At 41.0% G+C, this 19,598-nt stretch overlaps 1 protein-coding gene across 2 annotated transcripts; it reads left to right on the forward strand.

The window, feature by feature from the left end:
- The first annotated feature begins 935 nt into the window (after nt 1-935).
- Nucleotides 936-17,449, forward strand: capzb (capping actin protein of muscle Z-line subunit beta). 2 transcript variants are annotated; one of them, XM_069678355.1, is made up of 10 exons: nt 936-1,168; nt 7,236-7,325; nt 9,745-9,866; nt 11,862-11,975; nt 12,064-12,205; nt 13,871-13,987; nt 14,079-14,144; nt 14,460-14,536; nt 14,868-14,969; nt 16,324-16,407. In XM_069678355.1, exons 1-9 carry the CDS (start codon nt 1,166-1,168, stop codon nt 14,959-14,961), a joined length of 825 nt encoding a protein of 274 aa, XP_069534456.1. In that variant the 5' UTR covers nt 936-1,165; the 3' UTR covers nt 14,962-14,969; nt 16,324-16,407. The 2 variants fall into 2 exon arrangements, with proteins under 2 accessions (XP_069534456.1, XP_069534457.1); XM_069678356.1 differs by lacking the exon at nt 14,868-14,969 and having other exon boundaries at nt 16,324-17,449.
- Nucleotides 17,450-19,598: the final 2,149 nt, after the last annotated feature.

The raw sequence follows: 19,598 nt of genomic DNA on the forward strand, positions 1-19,598 counted from the left end.
AATCTTATCTATTTAATCAGACGAGAAGGTATGTGCAGACAACGTGTTTTGTCACGAATTGTCATTTACACACCTAATATAAATGATATGTTTCAACCCTACATTTTTGTTAATTACATTCTTGTTCCGTGATATTATCTAAAAAAACAAAAAAAACCCAAATAAGATAGCACATTTAAAAGTAATTTGATAACTGTCATTCTAGTAGGCTTTTCAGAAGGCTTTATCTGACGTTTTCTGATCAAAATTGATCTGTAGGACTTCTGAATAGTTTCCATCGTTGGTAAAAGTTTCCGCCATTTGGGAAAGCTTCTGAATAGAAAACTATCAGGTCCCTATAGGCTACAGGCTGTCGTGCGTTTTTTCAAAGTCATAAGTGTGCAGCTCTATAAAACCGTTTGTTGACTTTCAATAAAGTCGTAGTTAATGTTGAGTCTTGATCAGCTTAAATTTTCGGAACATTACAAACCAAAAATAATTAGTCTCTGTGTGATCAGCATGATTAGATATCCTTTAAACATTTAATAAATCTTTTAATCCATCCATCATCCAATAAAGCATCCAGTAGCTTGTATTGGGCGATTTTGCCCAGACCTTTATTTGTGAGATATAATTTTTATTATTTCAAAATGATATAATAATAATAATATCATTGCTGATTTTATGATAATGTTATGTTATGATATGCTAATGAAAGGAGAAGGGAGCTCTCTATCTTGTTATGTTATAAAGACTGTAAACATCAGATCTAATTCAGTTTAAAGGTATCGTTGTTACAGCTCCATCAGTGTATGTGTCTACTGCCCTCTCTGCTTGCATATTTACTGCACCACTCCTCTCTTTCCATACTTGGCAATGCCTTTCTTGCTCCTTCGCTATTGGCTGCTGCAGAGAAAGCCCAGAGTGACCCGGACATGCAACCAGGGCCTGTTTTCTGAGTGCAGCCTCCTTCCTGTAGCCCGGTTGAGGAAGTGAATTTCGCTGACAGGGCTGGGTTCAGTGAGGGAGAGGCGAACAAAACATCTTCCGCGGGGGACTAAAAATACAACAAAACAACAAGAGACGAGAGGAGTGATTTGATAAATACTTGTGAAGCTAAGCTGTACAGTCATCGGTGAAATCGTGCTCCCCTGCCCCGCTGAGACCGCCACAGACCGCCGCAGACATGGTAAGGGCCGCGGCAGAGCTGGCAGAGGGAGAAGGGAACGGGGAAAGAGGGTTTCGGTGGGGCGGCTGGCTACTGCTAACTAAGCGCTAACGGATAGGGGTGCTAAGCTAGGCTAGCGGGAGCTGGAGGGGCTGGGTGGTAACCCGAGAGCAGCAGCAGGGGATCCAAGAGAATAAATCACTGATGCGTATGTAGCTTGCAATGTTTGCAAAACTTCTGCTAACCGGATACGAATGAATTAGCCTCAGGGCTAAGCTAGCAGTTGTTTCTTCTGTGTAGTTAGCTTGCTGTTAGCTAACTGTTAGCAAAGCTAGATGCCCCGTCGGAACAAAGTTAGCACAGGATGTTTTGGATTTGACACAAGTTCGTGAATAGTATTAGTAAGGTGTCCTAATATGTAACACACGCACACTCACGCACACACACATAGTCTAATAGACGCGCACTCACAGGCTAAAATAGTCAAGCGCCTGGTTGCCTGTTGCTAAAATAAGACTTGCTCCTCCTATTCCTTACCATGACGAGCTGTCAGCCTCCTTTGCTGAGTTTTTCCAACCTAGTCAATTTGACAACGACTTTGCCAATATCTTCTCTTTGACGGGATAATCTTATAATCCTTAAAAATCATATAAACAACTTTTGGTTACATATTGCCTGTCTTCGAACATTTCCTACCTCTGCAGCTTATATATCAGTAACAAAACAGTAATTGGTCATGTATTTATGCTTGACAAACACTAATATTTGACCTAACTTACCTTGTCAACCATAATGAGGAACCCCTTTGTGCTTTCACACTGTTAATAAAAGTTTTTTGAAGTACTTCCACATGACCTAAATTATCTGATGCCTGAGTTGGGAAGAGCAGCTGGTTGTTCTCCGTAGCCGCCCACTCTCTTCGGCCTCACCTCATCCATCCTGCAGGCTCAGCCTAGCTGGTCTCCCCTGACCCCGGGGGTTGTTGGTCTGAGCTAGTGTTTACACAGAGACAGGACCGCTGGTAAACACAGCGTCAAGGAGCGCAGGTGTCTGATGGAGCCGACTGATTCATCAGCTGTGAGAGATTTGTAAGCATACAAAAAGTAAATGGAGAGCAGTGGAGATGACATGGGAGACAGTGTCTGTAATGTCCAGGGTCATGCTTAAGGAAAATGTTTATAGAAAGAGGGCTCCCTTCTTTATAACATGACACTATCTTTGACCAGCAAGCAGCTGCATTAGTAGGCCTATATTGTTTATAAAATTAAGAGGTGTTACGTCAAAGATAAGCCAAGACAGAGGGTTTTGTTAGGATATTAAAGTGTGGTGAAAGAAGTTGCCATAACATGCAAATGATATAGCAAAAAACTATTGCTGTTGATCTGTTTGACTATTTCCAATGTAAATGCTGCGGTTTTGGATACAATTTGCAAACTGGTCTCCACTTTTTTTTCATGAGCACATTTCAGCCTGTTTTTAAAAGTAAACTAGACACTTCTGTGCCTTTAATGCCAGGATTACAGGTGTAATATGTTTAAAGCAATCATAATGCCAGTTTTTTAGGATAGCAAAATCAGTCATATTATACTGATTGTCAATTCAGGTACTGTATAATTTTGTAAAAACTACACCTATAATGAAACATGTTTAGACTGGTTTTTCATTAGGACTTCAGCCAAGATGAAGTGATGATAGCGCTGTCTGATAATGCTCAGGTGGAAATAATAGAAGCATGAACCTGTTAGGTTTAGCTGAAAACTGGTTTTGTCCCACAATTACACAGCTGCCTCCATCTTTCGGCACATTCCCCAAAGTTTCATGTTGTGGCTGGTCTGCCCCCCTCACTCACTAATATCCTGCTGCTCACTGCATAGTTAAGGGAGGGGAAACCCCTGGGGAAAGGCTTCGCTATGCAGTCATGTCTATTATATTTCTTCTACAGCTGTCATAATGAATAAGTTCTTCATTTAGTCTGCCTTCCTGAAGGACAGAAACATTAGATTTTTTCTGAGACTGCTCCACCACAAAGACATTGTCATAGCTAAAGGGGGGACTCTTTTATTGTTTGTTTCTTGAGGAATTTTACCTCCCGGATATATCAAAGGAATGTGTATCTCCAAGAGCCAAAAAGAGTGGGCCTGCTGCTCAACAAACTAGTTTATTGGGAATATTGACCGTGTTTTCAAACATGTGCTGAGTGACTGAGTACATAACAAAACAAGCCTCAGTAAACAACTCACACATGAAACCAAATAGGGAATTTGCTTCAGTTAAACCCCTTTCAAACATCGACACATGCAGTGCACTCTTGAAAATTTCCCAACATTGTTTGGGAGGGGTGCATGTGTGAACACAAATGTCCAAATCTGTTCATCCACACTTTTAAGTGGGCTTTTTCTTGCCACGCCCCTATATAAAAGTTCCGTGCGAAGTCAGGGTGATCCGATGTGAGAACTTAGCAGGTGCTCGCCTTAGGCCCTGTGTCCATGTAGCGCCCTTTTCTGGCACAAAAGTGCTGGCAGGGCGCTGTGGAGACCCGGGATGAAGCGCTTGTGTGGTGAAAGAAAAAACACTGCATGTGGGTTTTGTTTCTATGACAACAATAAGTTTAACTTACGATAAAAGCACAACCATTACCGGCAACATTTAGTGGCAGGCCAATCTGCATCCACAAATGGGCTTTTCGCTCTCATTTGTGATAGTCTACTGTTTGTTTGTCATGTATACAGCTCTGGTAGACAGAAATGGCCAAAATAAGTTGCTCCTCTGTCATTGGTGGTAACCAGGGTGACGAGTGGCACCCCATGTGATTGGTTGCCTGAAAAAAAAAAGCGACAGTGACGACACCAGCGCCTTTCTCAAAAGTTCAGAGATTTTCAACTTGAAGCAGTCGGAACGGCCGCACATAAAGGTGGAGCGCTTTGAAAAAAGACGCAGCGCTATTTCTCTAGGCAGCCGCATCTGCTCTGTCCTCATTGGGAACAATTGAAAAAGATGCTGGCGCTCAGACAAAGGCGTTACATGGACACAGGGCCTTCCATGGGGTTTTCTACTATTGTGTTTGTATTGTAGAAACGCCCTTATACATTCACCAGTCACCATTATTTTAGAGTCCTCCTCCTCCTGCACGCTCTCCCCTCTCACCTAAACCTAACAGAGTATTTCCATTTGGTGAGAGGACATCGGACACAGACAATCTCCCGCTGTGTGGGACGTGTGAAAGGCAATTCTGGAAAAGGTGTAGGCTTCAGTCTCAGGATGTTTTGAGGACTATGAATTGACTTTGATGTATTTTAGATGACTGAAATGTAAGTGTTTGTATGTTACAAAGCGCATATACTTTACTGTTTTTAGACCATTTTAGAAAGTTTAATAATTAAATATTGATTTGCCCAGTCTCACGTGGAGTTAGGAGTCGGGAATCATCTTCATATTAACTACACTGATACAGAGATGAGATCAGTCATCTGTATGATGTAGCTCACAGGGTAATCTGCCTTTGTATGTTTGCTTCGCAGTAATACTTCACAGATTAATGTGTCAGGTTTTTAAAAGTTTGGAAAAGTGGAGACGTTCAACAGATCACATCTGGATGTGTAAGGAAAAAAAGCATAACACTGCAGGTTTTGACCCCGAACTGAATTTGTTTTGATAATCAACAATGGGACACCTTGTTTGGAAATCTTTGATCTCTCCTTCAAAGCAGCTTTTATTTACTATTTTATTGTTATGAGTTCTTCGGATTGTTCTTGTGCTTCAAACACGACCGACTGTGATCACTGGGTTTGGGACAAATTCAATGGGACATTGTTTCCTTGTCACTACAGTTGTGTCACTTATTGGTTTTCACATCAGTGTTCATCAATACTTGGCTGTCATTGTTCTAATTGCGATACTGACTGCGCATCCAACAGCGCTTTATCTGTCTAATCAGAGGAGCCGCGAATGTTAGCAGTCTCTTCCTCATTGCCATTGTCTGAAAAAACTTTCCAATGTGTTTGGGCCTTTGCCTTGTTTTTTGAAACACATTTTATGGCTAGCTAGCTCAGATTTCAAGGGGATACATACTGAGGGTAAAGTACACTTATCTCTCTGTTCCTACAGTGCGTTCTAGTTTTAACCAACAGATGTTGCTGTTATGTTTTCCATCCATTTGTTCCTAATGAACTACTGTATCTGTAGTTAAACATCATAAAACATTTTAAAAATCCACACAGGTTAGGCTCCACTGGGGTTTATCATAGGCCCAGTGGGCGGGGCTGGCACACCCTGCTTGTGTTTTGTTTCCCGCCCTTACCTCTCTGCTCACTGCCCTGACCAAATGAAGAGCAGGTGGACTCTTGCTTGAATGTCAGTGATTTGGATATGTTCAGATGACGCAAAGAACAGTTTTGTGTACTCTGCGATTCCATTCTCTCCGAGTTCTCACTGTTAGGACTTCATTTACTATCTAATCCCTGACAGATTCTTTTCTCTGCAAGTTCTCATATGACAAACCACGAGTGCTATTCCGCCCCGAGGTGGCAAAGTTGTGTCTGTACCCTCACAGTGCGAGCCGAGTTTGCCTGCAAGGGTGTGAATATTTCCTGCGCAGCAACTCCAGAATGTAGCAGGCCTTTATCAGCTTTGTGCTGGTTAGGAGACGTGTAGGAGGGTGAAGGGGTCATTATTTTATTTTTAGAGCCTGCAGTCCTGACGCAATACAAACATATATTATTCCACATAGTAATCCCTTTTTTAAAGGATAGGTTCACATCAGATGCCCGTGTAAACAGCAGGTTGTGCTTCCTATAATCATTCTTCCTGCTCATACTGGCTGTTCAGATAATCCTACTGGGTGTGTTCTCGATGTAAGTGATGGCATACAAAATCCACAGTCCTCATTTAGTGCAATAATATATTTCACAACTGAAGAAAGTAAGCACGCTTAATCATGTGGGTATCTTTTTAAAGTGAGTTTTTTTTATTATTTTATACTACAAAGGCTCTCCCTTTGGAAGCCCCCCCCCACTTCAGCCTCATTATATTCAGATAAAGACGGATACCACCTCGGGTTCTATGTGCAGATGGCCTGCTCTCGTGTTTGTCTCGGTGGATAGAGAAGTAAGCAGGACTGTTTTGACACAGAGATTCAGACTGAATTAGGACAAACTCAGTCTAAAACTCTGAGTAAACTATAATCCTGAATGTTAAGTTAACTTGTCAACAAACGACAGCAGTCTAGAGACACATGTAAAACCTTGAGGGGAAGGTTAAATCAAGCGTAACTTTTTTTCCCCCTTCTCTGGTGGCTCTGGATTGTTTCAATGAGGAAAGCCTCCTGCGCTCCAGAACATGTCCGGACATTACCCGGAAGAGACGCATGTGAGAGCACAAATGTCCAAATCAGTTGAGCAGGACGGTAAATGGACTCCCAGAACAAAAGTCTGCTTAATGTCTGAGAGGGGCTGATGTGTGAACGCAGCAGGTATTTGTCCGGGCCGTTCACAGCGAGGGAGAGGGCGTGTTGATGACATACTTGCATGGAGTTTAACTGCTTCATACTCTTTACTGCTCGCCTCAGTTGCTTATTGTTTTACACTATTGTGTTTGTGTTGCAGTTACATTTGTTAATATGTTGTAGTTTTAACTCAGAAAACCGTCACCATTACGGAAGACTCCTCCTCCTCCTTTGACTCTATCCAGGCGCGCCCCAACGCTGAAAGCAAACAGAGTATTTGCTGTAGTTGTTGTCTTGCATAGAAAATGTCCAGCTGTGGGCTACATGTGTGAAAGGACAAGTCTGGACAATATCAGGACCTGCTCCTCGTGATGTTGTCCCGGAGTTCATATGTGAAAACAGCTAATGTCAGGCTTCAGTGCTGTTGGTAATTTGGACTTCTGGCTACAGAGAAAAAGAGAAACCCCGGGCCGTTCTTCCTTTCCTTTTTTAGCCACCAGCTTTTCAGATCAAAACCTAAGAAAGTTTCGACGCCAGTATACAACACATATCATATGAAGCTGCTTTGTTGTTAAGCCTTAAAGTGTTATGTGTAACTAATATGTGAGAGCTGGGTGTAACACGTCTGTGTTGTTTGTGTGTTTTCAGAATGAGCAGCAGCTGGACTGTGCCCTGGACCTGATGAGGCGTCTGCCTCCTCAGCAGATCGAGAAGAACCTCAGTGACCTCATCGACCTGGTGAGTCGACAGTCCTTCATCCTGTCCAATCCTGTCAGATTTCCGCCAATGTCCCCTCCAGACACTCATTTCAAACTTGTAACTACAACACAAGATGTCTTAAGTCCACTTTACTGTGAAGTCTCAGTGCATGTGTTCTGGACGCTTCATGATGCTTGTGTAAGTCCTCGGCTGCGTTCCCGCTGTCGGCCAAAACCCTGATCTGTTTTTCATAAAAGTCTGAACAGCACATATCACATAAAATCTGATCTTTTAATTCAGATATGAGCGTCTTTCATATGTGATCCTAAATTACATGCAGGTCCGATTTTTATGTTTGTTTTTTAACGAGCTCAATATGAGCAGTAACATCAGCAACTTTTCAGTCTCTGAATTGAAATTAGGTTAGGTAAAAAAGGGTGTCTTTGTCTTTAACCTCGTCATGCCTAAGACATCTGCTGGCTCCAGTGGCATTAACAGGCAAACATATAATGCTATCTGAGCAATAAATCTGAACTGAGCTCTGAGGCCTGCAGTGTGACCTTAACAACCATACCGTACTGTCCTATGATTGGCTGTCAAACTATTTCTGATGTCAGGAATCATGCTTCACTTGAGATTCACAGTGAGCACAGAAGAGTTCCTGTTTGCCACACATAGAAAGCATCTCAGGAACCTTTAAAACTCTTCTGAGAAGGACTTTAAATACATGTTGATAAAATTGTGTTCTTCTTAATGGATGGAAAATTGCCCACAAAACCGCGGTTATGAGACGCCTACCGGGGCTAGAGCCAGTGACCGTCATCACTGCTTTTTAATATTATTATTTTCAATATCATAGACCCGGTGGTGTTGCTAGGTACACGTCCTGCGTCTTTGACGCATTAAATTTTAAAGGGACGCAGTAAACTCTCCATCAACGAGTCCCAGGGACTCATCTCATCTTTCCCATACAGAACGATACATTAGGAACAACAAACTAGTTTTAAAAATCAGTCATCAGCAAAAGAAATCTGGCTGTCAGAGCACTGACGTATCAACCCTCTGCGCAGCTAATCGGCGCAGACCAGCCGATGTGCAGTCTAGCGACACGCTAGCTTAGCCGCTACAACAACAACAACTAGCCCGTCACCACAGATTTCATTTCAACAATTAAGCATAAGAACTTAGTGGTGGTCACAGTTGTAGTTGTGTTACATTTGATTGCCAGTCTGATAATTCAGCTGTAGCAGCTATGACAGAGACAAAAGGCCATAGTTATTGATCTTTGATTGTTAACTCATATTCAATTCCAGTAGAGACTGTTTTGGTGATTTGCAGTTAAAAAGGATAAAACTGAGTGTATTTTTTTTTCTCACCAGCAGTTATAAACGCTTTATGAAAGCAGAAATGAAACAGCATGTCAGACAGCTCCTTCAGACTAAATGGGAGGGGATTTGTTTAAAAAACGCAAGTTAACTTCCCAGTGTTTGTTACCATAGTAGCTGAACCACAGTTCAAAGTTTCCCTCAAACTGAGGTTAACAAACTTTTCACTAAACTTACCCTCTCTTCACAATCACAGATATTATTATTTAGACGTTTTTAAACCACTTCTTCAGGTCTCACAGCCGTCCCAGCTGCTACGTCGGACATATTAAGCAAGAGACGACACAAATCAGATCACACTTTTACCTGTGTTTGCACGGCTCCTTGTTTTGTGTGTTTGTGTTCCTTTCCAGCCAGACCCCTACCTGCTCACCTTCCTCTCCCCCTCACCTTTAAACTCTCCCCCCCTGAGCCTCTGCCTTCTCCTCACCCGTTTCAGGGGGTCGGGTTGTTAGTGATTATTATCGCAGCTGTCAGTCACCTCCCCCTGCCAGGCACTTTTTGGCTCCAACCATCTCTGCTCAAACTCCTCCTGGCATCACCTGAAATCACCTTTCCTTCCTGTTTGTCCCACATCTCCCTCTGCTCTTCACTCTCTCACATACCTCACTCTTCCCACTGGTTTTGCCCCCCTCCCTCCCCTCTCCTGTCCCTTGTCTCACCCAGTCAGAGCTGCCAGGTGTGTGTGCTTTCGGGGTTGTGGGGGGCTTTTTGAGAAAACAGGGCTTCCTTTGTGTCTACACTCTGCCTCTGAGAGAGGGGGTCCATGTCCGTCTGTGAGAAGTAATTTGTACCCCCTTATCCTCTAGATATTTTGTTTCCCATTGATATTTTATTCCAGCTAAACACAGAAACCTCTGCTTATTAAGGGAAGCTGAAACTTGAGAGATGAGACAAGAAAGAACATCCTTGACCTGAATGTGAAATCAAATACTCGCCTACTTTTGTTTTTCCTGTCTGGTCTGTTTCTCCATTATTTTTTTATGTTGGCAGGAAAAAAACAGCGTCTGTGTCGTGCTGTCTCTCATATCAAATCTGTGCTGTATTGTTTTCCTCTCTGTGTTTGCGTCCAGGTGCCCGGTCTGTGTGAGGACCTCCTCTCCTCTGTGGACCAGCCCCTGAAGATCGCCCGGGACAAGGTGGTGGGCAAAGACTATCTGCTTTGTGATTACAACCGAGACGGCGACTCCTACAGGTCGAGTTTATAACTTCCCTACGAGTGTTTTTGGTGCAACACTGAATTACGGAGCAAAGTGACACAATGTTTGAAATTAATCCTTGAGTATGGGCTGGGTAGTGCTTGAAAAGAAGTAGTTTATACTAGAGATAGACTGATATGTTTTTTTTCAGGGCCGATACCGATTATTAGTAGTCAAGGAGGCCGATAACCGATATTTGGAGCCGATATTCATTTGCAGTAAAAGTGAAAATATTGGCGTCAAAATTTTGAATAATACAAACTCCAACACTTAACTTTTTTTAAATGCCTTTAAGCATATGTTTATTAAACAAACAAACAAAAAGCACGGGGAGTTCCCAGGGTCAGCAGCATCTCTTATAAAGTTAACTGAAAATTTAAATAAATAAATAAATAACTTCCTGAAGTTTTATAAAGTAAATAAAACACAGTTAAATAAAATTTGCAAAGAAACCTCTCCGCCGTGTGTGTGAACACTCTGCACTTTTATCGGCCGTCGGATAAAATGTTTTGGTTTTTTTTAATTAAAAAAATAATTTAAAAAAAGGCCGATGCCGATATGAGTCAAAATGCCGAATATCGGCGCCGATAATCGGTCGATCCCTAGTTTATACTGTACGTCTTTGGAAATCATAGATAATTACTGTATAATAACCATTTATAGAGCGCTCTTCAAAATCCAAGTTGCAAAGTGTTTCACAAAGGCAGCAAAATGACAGACAAGTCGTTAATCATCAATTTTTTTGAAAGAAAACCAAAGAAGTTGAAATTAAGAAAAACAACCCAAGTAAAATCAGCAAAGGCTTTCTAGTAAAACTGTGTTTAAGATGGGACTTAAAGAGATCAATTACTAAGTGTTTGTAGTTGTTCCAATCAGCCACAGCAGAGGTGTGGAAGGTGGATCGAAAAGACAGTTGTAATAACGCGGGGGGGAAACGGGTAACATTTAAAATAGTGGATAAAGGTGCATGTTTCAAGTAAATTCTCCTCGAAGGCGTTCAAAGTGTTGCACATGAAAAGTGACAGAAAGACTTGAGAATGAGAGAAGAGCGCCTGAGAGAGAAGTTCAAACCCCGGCTCCTCTCTCACTTTACAGAAAGCAGTCACTAACGTGGGTGTAAATGTCAGAAAGGTATTCGACCATCTGACGGGCTGTTCTGAAGAAGCTCACTGTCAGCTGTTTGGGAAAAGGAGCGATACTGTGATGACACAGTATCCTGACAGGCTGCTCCTCTTACTGCTCCTCTACTCAGAGTCACAGTCGCATAAAAGTCACAACAGCAATCACTGCACTCGCTAACACTTCAATATGAGTCGGAATTGAATGTTGTCAGAGCAAACGTAAAGGCTGCAGAAGCACAAGTTAAGACATGCAGAGAGATAAAAACACAGTTCGCGAAGATCACTGTAATTTGTTTATCACTCCATCATCTTCTCTTATGAAATGTAATCCAAATCATCTGAGGATTCAAAGGGAAGCAGAGGAAACCATCTGTTTTACTGGTTTGACCTGCAGAATCCAGCAGTGACTTTGCCGCTGACAAAACAAAAACCCCTCTTTCCTTTTCAAAACTTTTTAAAATCACCAATTTTCTGCAGCAGGATCTTGGCATCCTATCGTGCACCAGGTGCCAAATATTGCTTCTAAATCCTTTGCTGCAATTTGGGTACATGTCCTGACATGTCTGAATGAAGACACTTTAATGTGAAAGAAACCCTCGTCTGCGAAACAAAGATCACTTTAACAGAAAGATGAAATCAGGCATGTTACGTATTCCATGTCTTGGACATGTCAAGGACAAAGTGAAGAGCCGCCCGTCACTGCTATATAACTAAGCAATTACATTTCTACTGTCTCTTTAAGGTTACCCGTCAGTGCAGTGAGTAATTAAAGTGGATTAGACTGTTGCCTCATATAAACAGCCACAAAAGCTAACTATTTAGTAATATACATTGTCATACTAAATTCTCTGCTTGTCTTGATTGCTTCAGATCCCCGTGGAGTAATAAGTATGAACCTCCCATTGAAGACGGTGCGATGCCTTCAGCTCGCCTGAGGAAACTCGAGGTCGAAGCCAACAACGCCTTCGATCAGTACAGAGACCTGTGAGTACCAGCTGAGCAATCTCCTGGCACGGTTTTAATATACGGGGAGTGAGACCTCCTGTGACCTTTTCATATCTGTGTCTTTCAGGTACTTTGAGGGTGGCGTGTCCTCCGTGTACCTCTGGGACTTGGATCATGGCTTTGCTGGAGTTATCCTCATCAAGAAGGCCGGGGACGGATCCAAGAAGATCAAAGGGTGCTGGGACTCCATCCATGTGGTGGAGGTGCAGGTGAGAATCAGCTGATAGGAAACATGTTTGAATTTCTTCTGCCGAGTTTAGAAGGGAAACTGTGGACACTGAAGACCCTCATCTGGTCTGATGCAACCAGAGAGACATTTACAGCTGTGTAGCTTTAACCATAAATCTCTCTTGTCAGCATGGTCCACCTGGTGAGTACACATAAAAAACAGCCTCTGATGCAGCATTAGAATCAGAAATGCAGAGATGAATTACAGGCTGTAGCGATGTAAATCACGAGTTTACTCATGATGCAATATTTTATCAATTCTTTTGTTCCCTTTGGACAAAAATACAATATTTTCTATGTTATTATTTTTTTTATGTCTAAGTCTGCCAGGATACAATTTTATTTAATTTAATTCAGCAGCCTGCGATCGATGTGAGACGTCACAATGTGTGCAATAACTTACGCTACTTTAAAGTAATAATCTCGAAGATTTTCATCTCAATAAATGTCTGTCAAGTCACTATCTATCTATCAATGGTGATTGACCCTATGGTCCACTGATGAAAGCCTTTGCATTTGCAGTATATAGTATTACGGTGGTTGGTCTGTCAGAGAGGGAAGGCGGAGCTAAGCGGCTGCTTTTCAGGTTTATGCAAGTTGCGAGTAAACAGTAATGTACTATGGCTGAACAAACAAAGAAAAGATCAGTGACTACAGATACAACTTCCAAAATAAGTGAAAATCCAAAGGAAAAAAGTTCGATGCTCAGATGAAGGCAAACAGTCTAAAAAGGACAGTGGCCGCCAGCGAGGAAAATTACAAGAGTTACAACAGGAGCCAGCCGTGGACGTCACACATACGACACTGTCTGGATATCTGGGAGGTGTGCTCCCGCAATTACAGTTTATTGCCAAAGAGAACGAAACTGAGATCTTCGAGATGACCACTTTAATATTGAACAAAAACAATAAAATATGATTTAATTATTATTTTCTGAACTCATCCTGACATTTCATTTTTAAAAAATCTATTCTTTTTAATAAAAAAAACATGACGTCTGTGAAGGTCATCCAGGTCATGGTAGTTCTAAGCTTAGTATGCTAATGAGCAACCAAGTCCAGTTGCCTTTTGGATGAAGTTTAGGAAAAAACATGACCTTACTACATTCATTATAAAGTGCACATTTTTAAATCTGTATCTTTAAACAGCATTATATGCATCTAGCACATGCTTTGTCTGCCAGTTCATCTTTTCACTGCAGTTCAAATCGATCCAAAACACACTGCTAATCTATTTCAGAGAGTGGAGTAAATATTAGAGCCTGACATTACAAGGCCCTATTACTTTTATTGTCCGAGGGCTTGGAAGGAAACAGACCATAATGGCAATTTTAAAATAAAATAATATATCATAAGGACCAATGTTTTAACTACGTTTAGATGATATTGAATTGTTGATCATTGAATTAATAAATCAATACATCCTTGTCGACCAGGTAAAGCCTACAAAGTAAGTGCTTCCATGGACAGGAAGGATAAATACAGGCACTCATGATGGATAAAAGCCAGAATAAACATGTTACCTTTCATAAAATCAAAGAAGATTAATATTTTTCAGTAAAATTATTTGAGTACTGTAAGGTGAGACGTTTTACCTTTACGTTTGTACTATTGTCTCATAGCTTCTTGTGTCTGTTGTGCCAACAGGAGAAGTCCAGCGGTCGCACTGCTCACTACAAACTCACCTCCACCGTCATGCTGTGGCTCCAGACAACCAAGACTGGCTCCGGTACCATGAACCTGGGCGGCAGCCTTACAAGACAGGTGCAGTTCGGAGCTACACCCAAAACTAGTCACGACTCAACCAACCTTCCCGTAGTCGTCAATGAACTAAATGTGTGTCATCTTTTCACAGATGGAAAAAGATGAGTCGGTTGGAGAGAACAATCCCCACATCGCCAACATCGGCCGCCTTGTTGAAGTCAGTACCACGGCTTAGATCTCACTTGTTTAACCTTTTTTTTTACTGCCTTCGCAAAGCAGTGATCGGCTTATCACAATGTGGATAGGAGGTGGATTTGTATCTGGAATCCACGATTTCTTAGATTGTAATCACATGGCATCAGTCAGGTGCCAGTGTAGTCCAGTCTAGTGAAGCCTAGTCCAATATAACAGCCCTGATTATAATTCAGTTATGTGTTGAAAGTGATTTAGAGAGGTGTTCAGTGTGTGACCATTTTGGGAGCTTGAGGCAGGATTCATGCTTAAATGTCTGAATCAATATCTTTTTTTTCAGGATATGGAGAACAAGATTCGCTCCACACTGAATGAAATCTACTTCGGCAAGACCAAGGACATCGTCAACGGCCTAAGGTAACTCTACAGGAGCTGTTTCTATGACTTTAACTGCCCCTCTCTCCTTTTACAGCAGGTCCAGTCAGCAGCGTCTCAATGATCTGGTGAACAGATTTTCCCCCCAATTTCATCATGTCTTATATTTAATTGAAATCTGCCTTTGCTGCGCCTCTTTTCAGTTGCATTTTTCTGTATTCACTTCATCTCCTCCCCCCCCCTATCCCTCTCTTCAACAGATGTTATTCTTTTATTGTCTTTCACATTTCTGCTGCCATTCTTCTCACTGTCTGTCCTCATGTCAATCCCTCTGTCACCTCTCCCTCCCTGCCGCCTCTCCTCCTCGCTCCAGATCTATTGAGTCTCTGCCTGATAACCAAAAGTACCGGCAGCTCCAGAAGGAGCTGTCGCAGGTGCTCACCCAGCGTCAGATCTTCATTGACTAGGGTCAGAGGTACAACCTGGCATGGAAACGTTTGCCTGTGTGTGTGTGGGAGTTTGTATATTTTTGTGTATTGGTAAGGAGTTAATACACAAGCGCAAATGTAGCTCTGTCCGCAGTGCTGCCGCTGTGGCTAGAGGGAGGAAGCAGGCAAAGTTTGAACATATTTGCATGCTCGTCAGAGTGTTGAAGATTGAGCAGCTGTTTTCGGCAGGTTGTGCAGGTTGTGTTTACCTTTAAGATCTCTGTGCGGCAGCGATGCACACTAACCATGTCAGAGCAGCCACCAGCCCTGATGTTTTGCCCTAATAAGGTTTGCTAAAATGGAGTGTTTATTCAGGGATGTAGCACTTTGGCCTATCAAAGGAAAACACATTGATAGAACATGTGTGAAAGCACAGTATAAAAATAACCTCTGCTTAACAGGATTACATCCTAACCTTCTGCGTACTATTTAAATGTGAAATAAAGCAAATAGAGTTAATATTTCTGTACTTTGAATTCTGTTTTTGCAGGTTAAATTAAGTTTATTAAGTTTAACTTAAAGGATGAGGGACACTACTAAAAGACACGTTTACATGTACACAAATGTCCAACAGACAGGCTATAGTTACAGCATATGTCACTTGGATATCCTGAGGAGTTGTTTTCAGTGTAGTATTCTGTGATTTAGACATGCTGCTATTATTCTGGTGTATGTATGCAGCATTCACGTTCGTAATGTGCATCTCATTTAGGGTTTTTATTGAGTTTGCAACACATGCCTCTGGCCTGTTTACACTCACATCTGTGTGATGTAAACAAACAACGAGCCAACAGTATGCAAGGCTGTGGGAAAAGCAACATGCAAAAAGAAAAGCCAACTTTTACACATCATGAAAGACTTGAGTTTTAACAAGTTTTTGATGTGCACAAATATCACATCAGCCATTTTCAAGAGGCTTCTTAAACAACTGACAGAGGGACTTTAATCAGGGTGTGCATGACCTAATGAAACCAGAATATTGGTGGCATTAGCCAAGTAATCATGTTAGTAGGATGGTGTTCTTTTTTACTAATAAAAACTGAATCATTTGTGTGTATAAACTTGGTCACTCTAGGCAGGTAACGCACCTGATTTAACTGCATGACAAGTACCTGCGCATTAATATTTCCTGTGTGCAGTGAGTATACATGTGCCGTGTGAAGGTACATTTTTCTCTCCACAGAGAAGCAGACTAATACTTTCAAGAAGTTCCAGTTTTCCTCCAACAAACTAACCGATTGTTTGTTTCCGTCCCGCTGTAGAAACTTTTCCACACTCTCCCTGTATTCATATTTTTGCACACACTTGACTGTCTCCCTCTTTTTTGTCTCCCCTGCACAGGAGCGTTCAGACTCTGGGTGACAAGTTGAAGCAGGAAGCTCTGAAGTTCACCCTGGTGGAGGCACTCAAACGCAAACATAACAGCTAGAGATGCTACTGTTGTTTTTCTTCTGTCTCTCTCACTCTCTCCGCCTCATCTCTGCCATCTTTTCTCTGTTTCTTTACGTCTCTCCCTCCATGCCTGTTTCAGTGCTGCACTCTTGTTCATTTGTGGAAAAACAAAAAAGGAGAAAATGCTTAGCTTTTTATTTGTTCTTTTTGTTTTGTTTTGTTTTCCTGTCAGGTTTTTGTTTTCATGCATCTCATCTGCCATGAAGCCATTCACCCACTCGCTCCCTCTATCTCTCGTCACCTCTCTTCTCTCTCTCTCTCACTCTCTTCTCTCCCATCTTATGAATATAATGATAGTATTACCACGGTTAATGATAATCTTACAGTGTGAGGGTCATTGTAGAAATAATCCCTGATGTTCACAGCTGACGTGTCCTCGGTCGGTTTCAAACGAGCGACCATGGCCCCGCTCTTCCTCTGTGACGAGGAAACGGTCAAAGACTCTCCTGTAGGTTGCGTAGGCTGGGCGGGGCTGTCATTATTATGTACATCAAATTTAATTCTTGCACCTATTTTTGTCTACAACACCCCCACGATATATTTGTATAAAAATATTACTGTCCGTGTATAACTGTCAATATTCGGGGCGATGTATACAGCGTGAACACGAGGGCGGCCTTCGGTTTGTGTTTTTACTCTTTACTCTCCACACTTTCCACATGCATGTGAACCTGTGTGGGGCTGCAGTGAGTGGATACGTAGACCTATCAAACATGGGGATGGACTGTTATAATCACCGGGTGATTGCACCCACGTTGTCAACCCAACCCCCTACACTGTGTATAACATGACAGTTTGCCTGCCCTCTGTTCTGCTTATTCAACCTTTCTCTCTCCTCACCTACTACGTCTTTGTTGGGGGTCACAGTTTGTCTTCGTGTCTCAGTGGAAACATTCGACGGTTTCCATATTGGAGGGGAATCTTTTGTTGTATTTTTGTTTTGTTTTTATTTTGTAAAGCTTATGATTCATATTGTATTAGAGCCTCCAGCAACAATAAAAACAGTAAAAAGCTACTTTGGTTTCTAGTTTTTATTCTTCGTTCATTGTAATTACAATATAACAGAGTTCATGGACAGGGGTTTTACCATTGCAAATACTGCTACCCAGATGAGCAGTTAACTTTAACTCAAACTGTTACCTAATAATTATTTATGAGAAGGATACAAACATAAGATAAACTGCTGATAATACACTTTAATCTAGTTTTTAGGCAGAGATGTTTGATGTGTGTTTGTTCACAACTTTAGCCCATTAGTAGAGGCTGAGATAAAGAGATGATGAATGAGAATTGAGTAAACCACATAACTGTCTTTATAGGAGGTTATGATTGCACATCACTTGTGCTTAAAGGTCCGCATGTCTTCTTTTAATTACATTATGTTCTTGTAATGCAGGCCTAGTGTTAATAAATGCATAATAGTAGGGGTTGGATTAAACGGTTATCCGTAGCTGGTCTGTGAGTATGAAACGAGGTAAATGCTAACATGCTAACTTAGTACTATGATGTTTACAAAGTTCGCCATCTTAGTTAGCTCGTTAGCACGCAATTTAGATAGATTTGCTAGTTTTTCTGAGCGGAAAAATAAACATGTCAGAGCTTTATAGTTAATAGACTATTTAACAGACAGCGGGGGAGATGAAGTAATTTCCTCATAACGTTACTGCTGCTGTGTAAAAGGTTGGCTAACTGTGGCTATTTGAGTAACATTTTGTTCTACTTGTTCCTAGGGGTAAAATTCAAAAGCTACCCAGCAGAAACATAATTTAAAGTAGTTAAAAGTAGCTCCTTCTCTTATCAGCTAATCTTAAAGTGATGTACATGTTAAAAAATCAATAATTATAATTCAGAAATATACATTATTCTGAGATTGGCAATTCTGTATTTCCTCTTCATGCTAATAATGTACTTTAAGCTACTTAAGCATAATTCTATAGAGTATCCTTATAAGATAATTAAAACTTCTCTGCCCTTTCAATTTGGGATTTTTTTTGGTCATTGCTTCTTATTTTGTTATATTCATGTGAAATAATCTTAAAATAGTGGAACTGTTGGCATTTATGTGATACTATAATGCGCTTTTGATGTAACGTCACTATAATTTATGTAACTTATACTTAACTAATACTTATTTTATCTACCCCCAGGCCTTTCCTGCTGTCTCTCTACCTCTATCTATACCTCTGTAAAAGAGCTCTATTTTAAGGTCACTTGTGAACTTTAAACCTCATCTTCAAAGACAAGATGGTCATGAAGTCCTTAAGGTGCCTGGAATTATTTGATAGTCAAAAATTAACCTTGACAAGAAGGTGAAATCCATCTGCTAATGAAAATTACATGATATAATCCTTCACTTCAGCAGCTTCAACTTCAACAGCTGTTAAATGGACCTTACGGTAAGATAGTTTTCTTGTTTTATTCTCATAACACGAATAAATGTAGTGAGTAAAAAAGACGATATTGAACATGGAATCACTGTCGTGACGCAATGAGCAGCATGAATTACGACCCTGGAAACTGGCCTCTTCACAAACTGTGTGTCTGCAGTTTGTCCACTAGGTGTCAGTGACATTCAGGTCATCAGCTGAGCTACAAGTTTTACAACTTTTGATCAAAGATTTCACAGCTCTATTTTTTATTTATTTACTGTTTTAGACTAAAATGCCGTTGTGATCCGTATGGGAACATTTCTATTAAGATTTTACTTTTATAATTTTCTTATTAAAGTAAGCGATTTCATACTGCTCTTATTTTGGAGGAGAATCTGGATGAATGGGTTGATGAATAAAGGAGAGGCCTACCTACAGGAAAGTATCAACAGTTGGAAATGGAAACTAAAGGTGAAAACAACTTATTTCAAATTTGTTTGTAAAAATGTAAGCAGTGAATGGACAACTTTAAAACTCTCAGTGCATCCCTAACCTTTGAGGAATGTCTTCCAGTTAATGTTTAACCCTTTGTGGAGGGAAGTAGTAAATATATGTGACCATGTTTGTCACGAATTAAATAATATTTGGATGCATGTGTGTTACCACTACATTATTTTAAGTATCACTCTTTAAAGTGTTATAGGCCTACATGTAAACTGAAAGAAAGATACACTGCCTGACCTTTAGCTGAAGTACTATGAAACCATTGATGGTCAGCAAGTAGCTTTAAAAAAA

The sequence above is a fragment of the Semicossyphus pulcher genome, unplaced genomic scaffold (assembly GCF_022749685.1).
Source record: "Semicossyphus pulcher isolate SPU_LCO1_2020_fin unplaced genomic scaffold, fSemPul1.0.p SCAF_3, whole genome shotgun sequence".
NCBI lineage: Eukaryota > Metazoa > Chordata > Actinopteri > Labriformes > Labridae > Semicossyphus > Semicossyphus pulcher.

Bases quoted from the DNA above. Each gene is read 5' to 3' on its own strand.
- capzb (XM_069678355.1), top strand. The intron at 11,976-12,063 runs GTGAGTACCAGC...TGTGTCTTTCAG, and splicing joins TTCGATCAGTACAGAGACCT to GTACTTTGAGGGTGGCGTGT. The intron at 14,145-14,459 runs GTCAGTACCACG...CTTTTTTTTCAG, and splicing joins ACATCGGCCGCCTTGTTGAA to GATATGGAGAACAAGATTCG.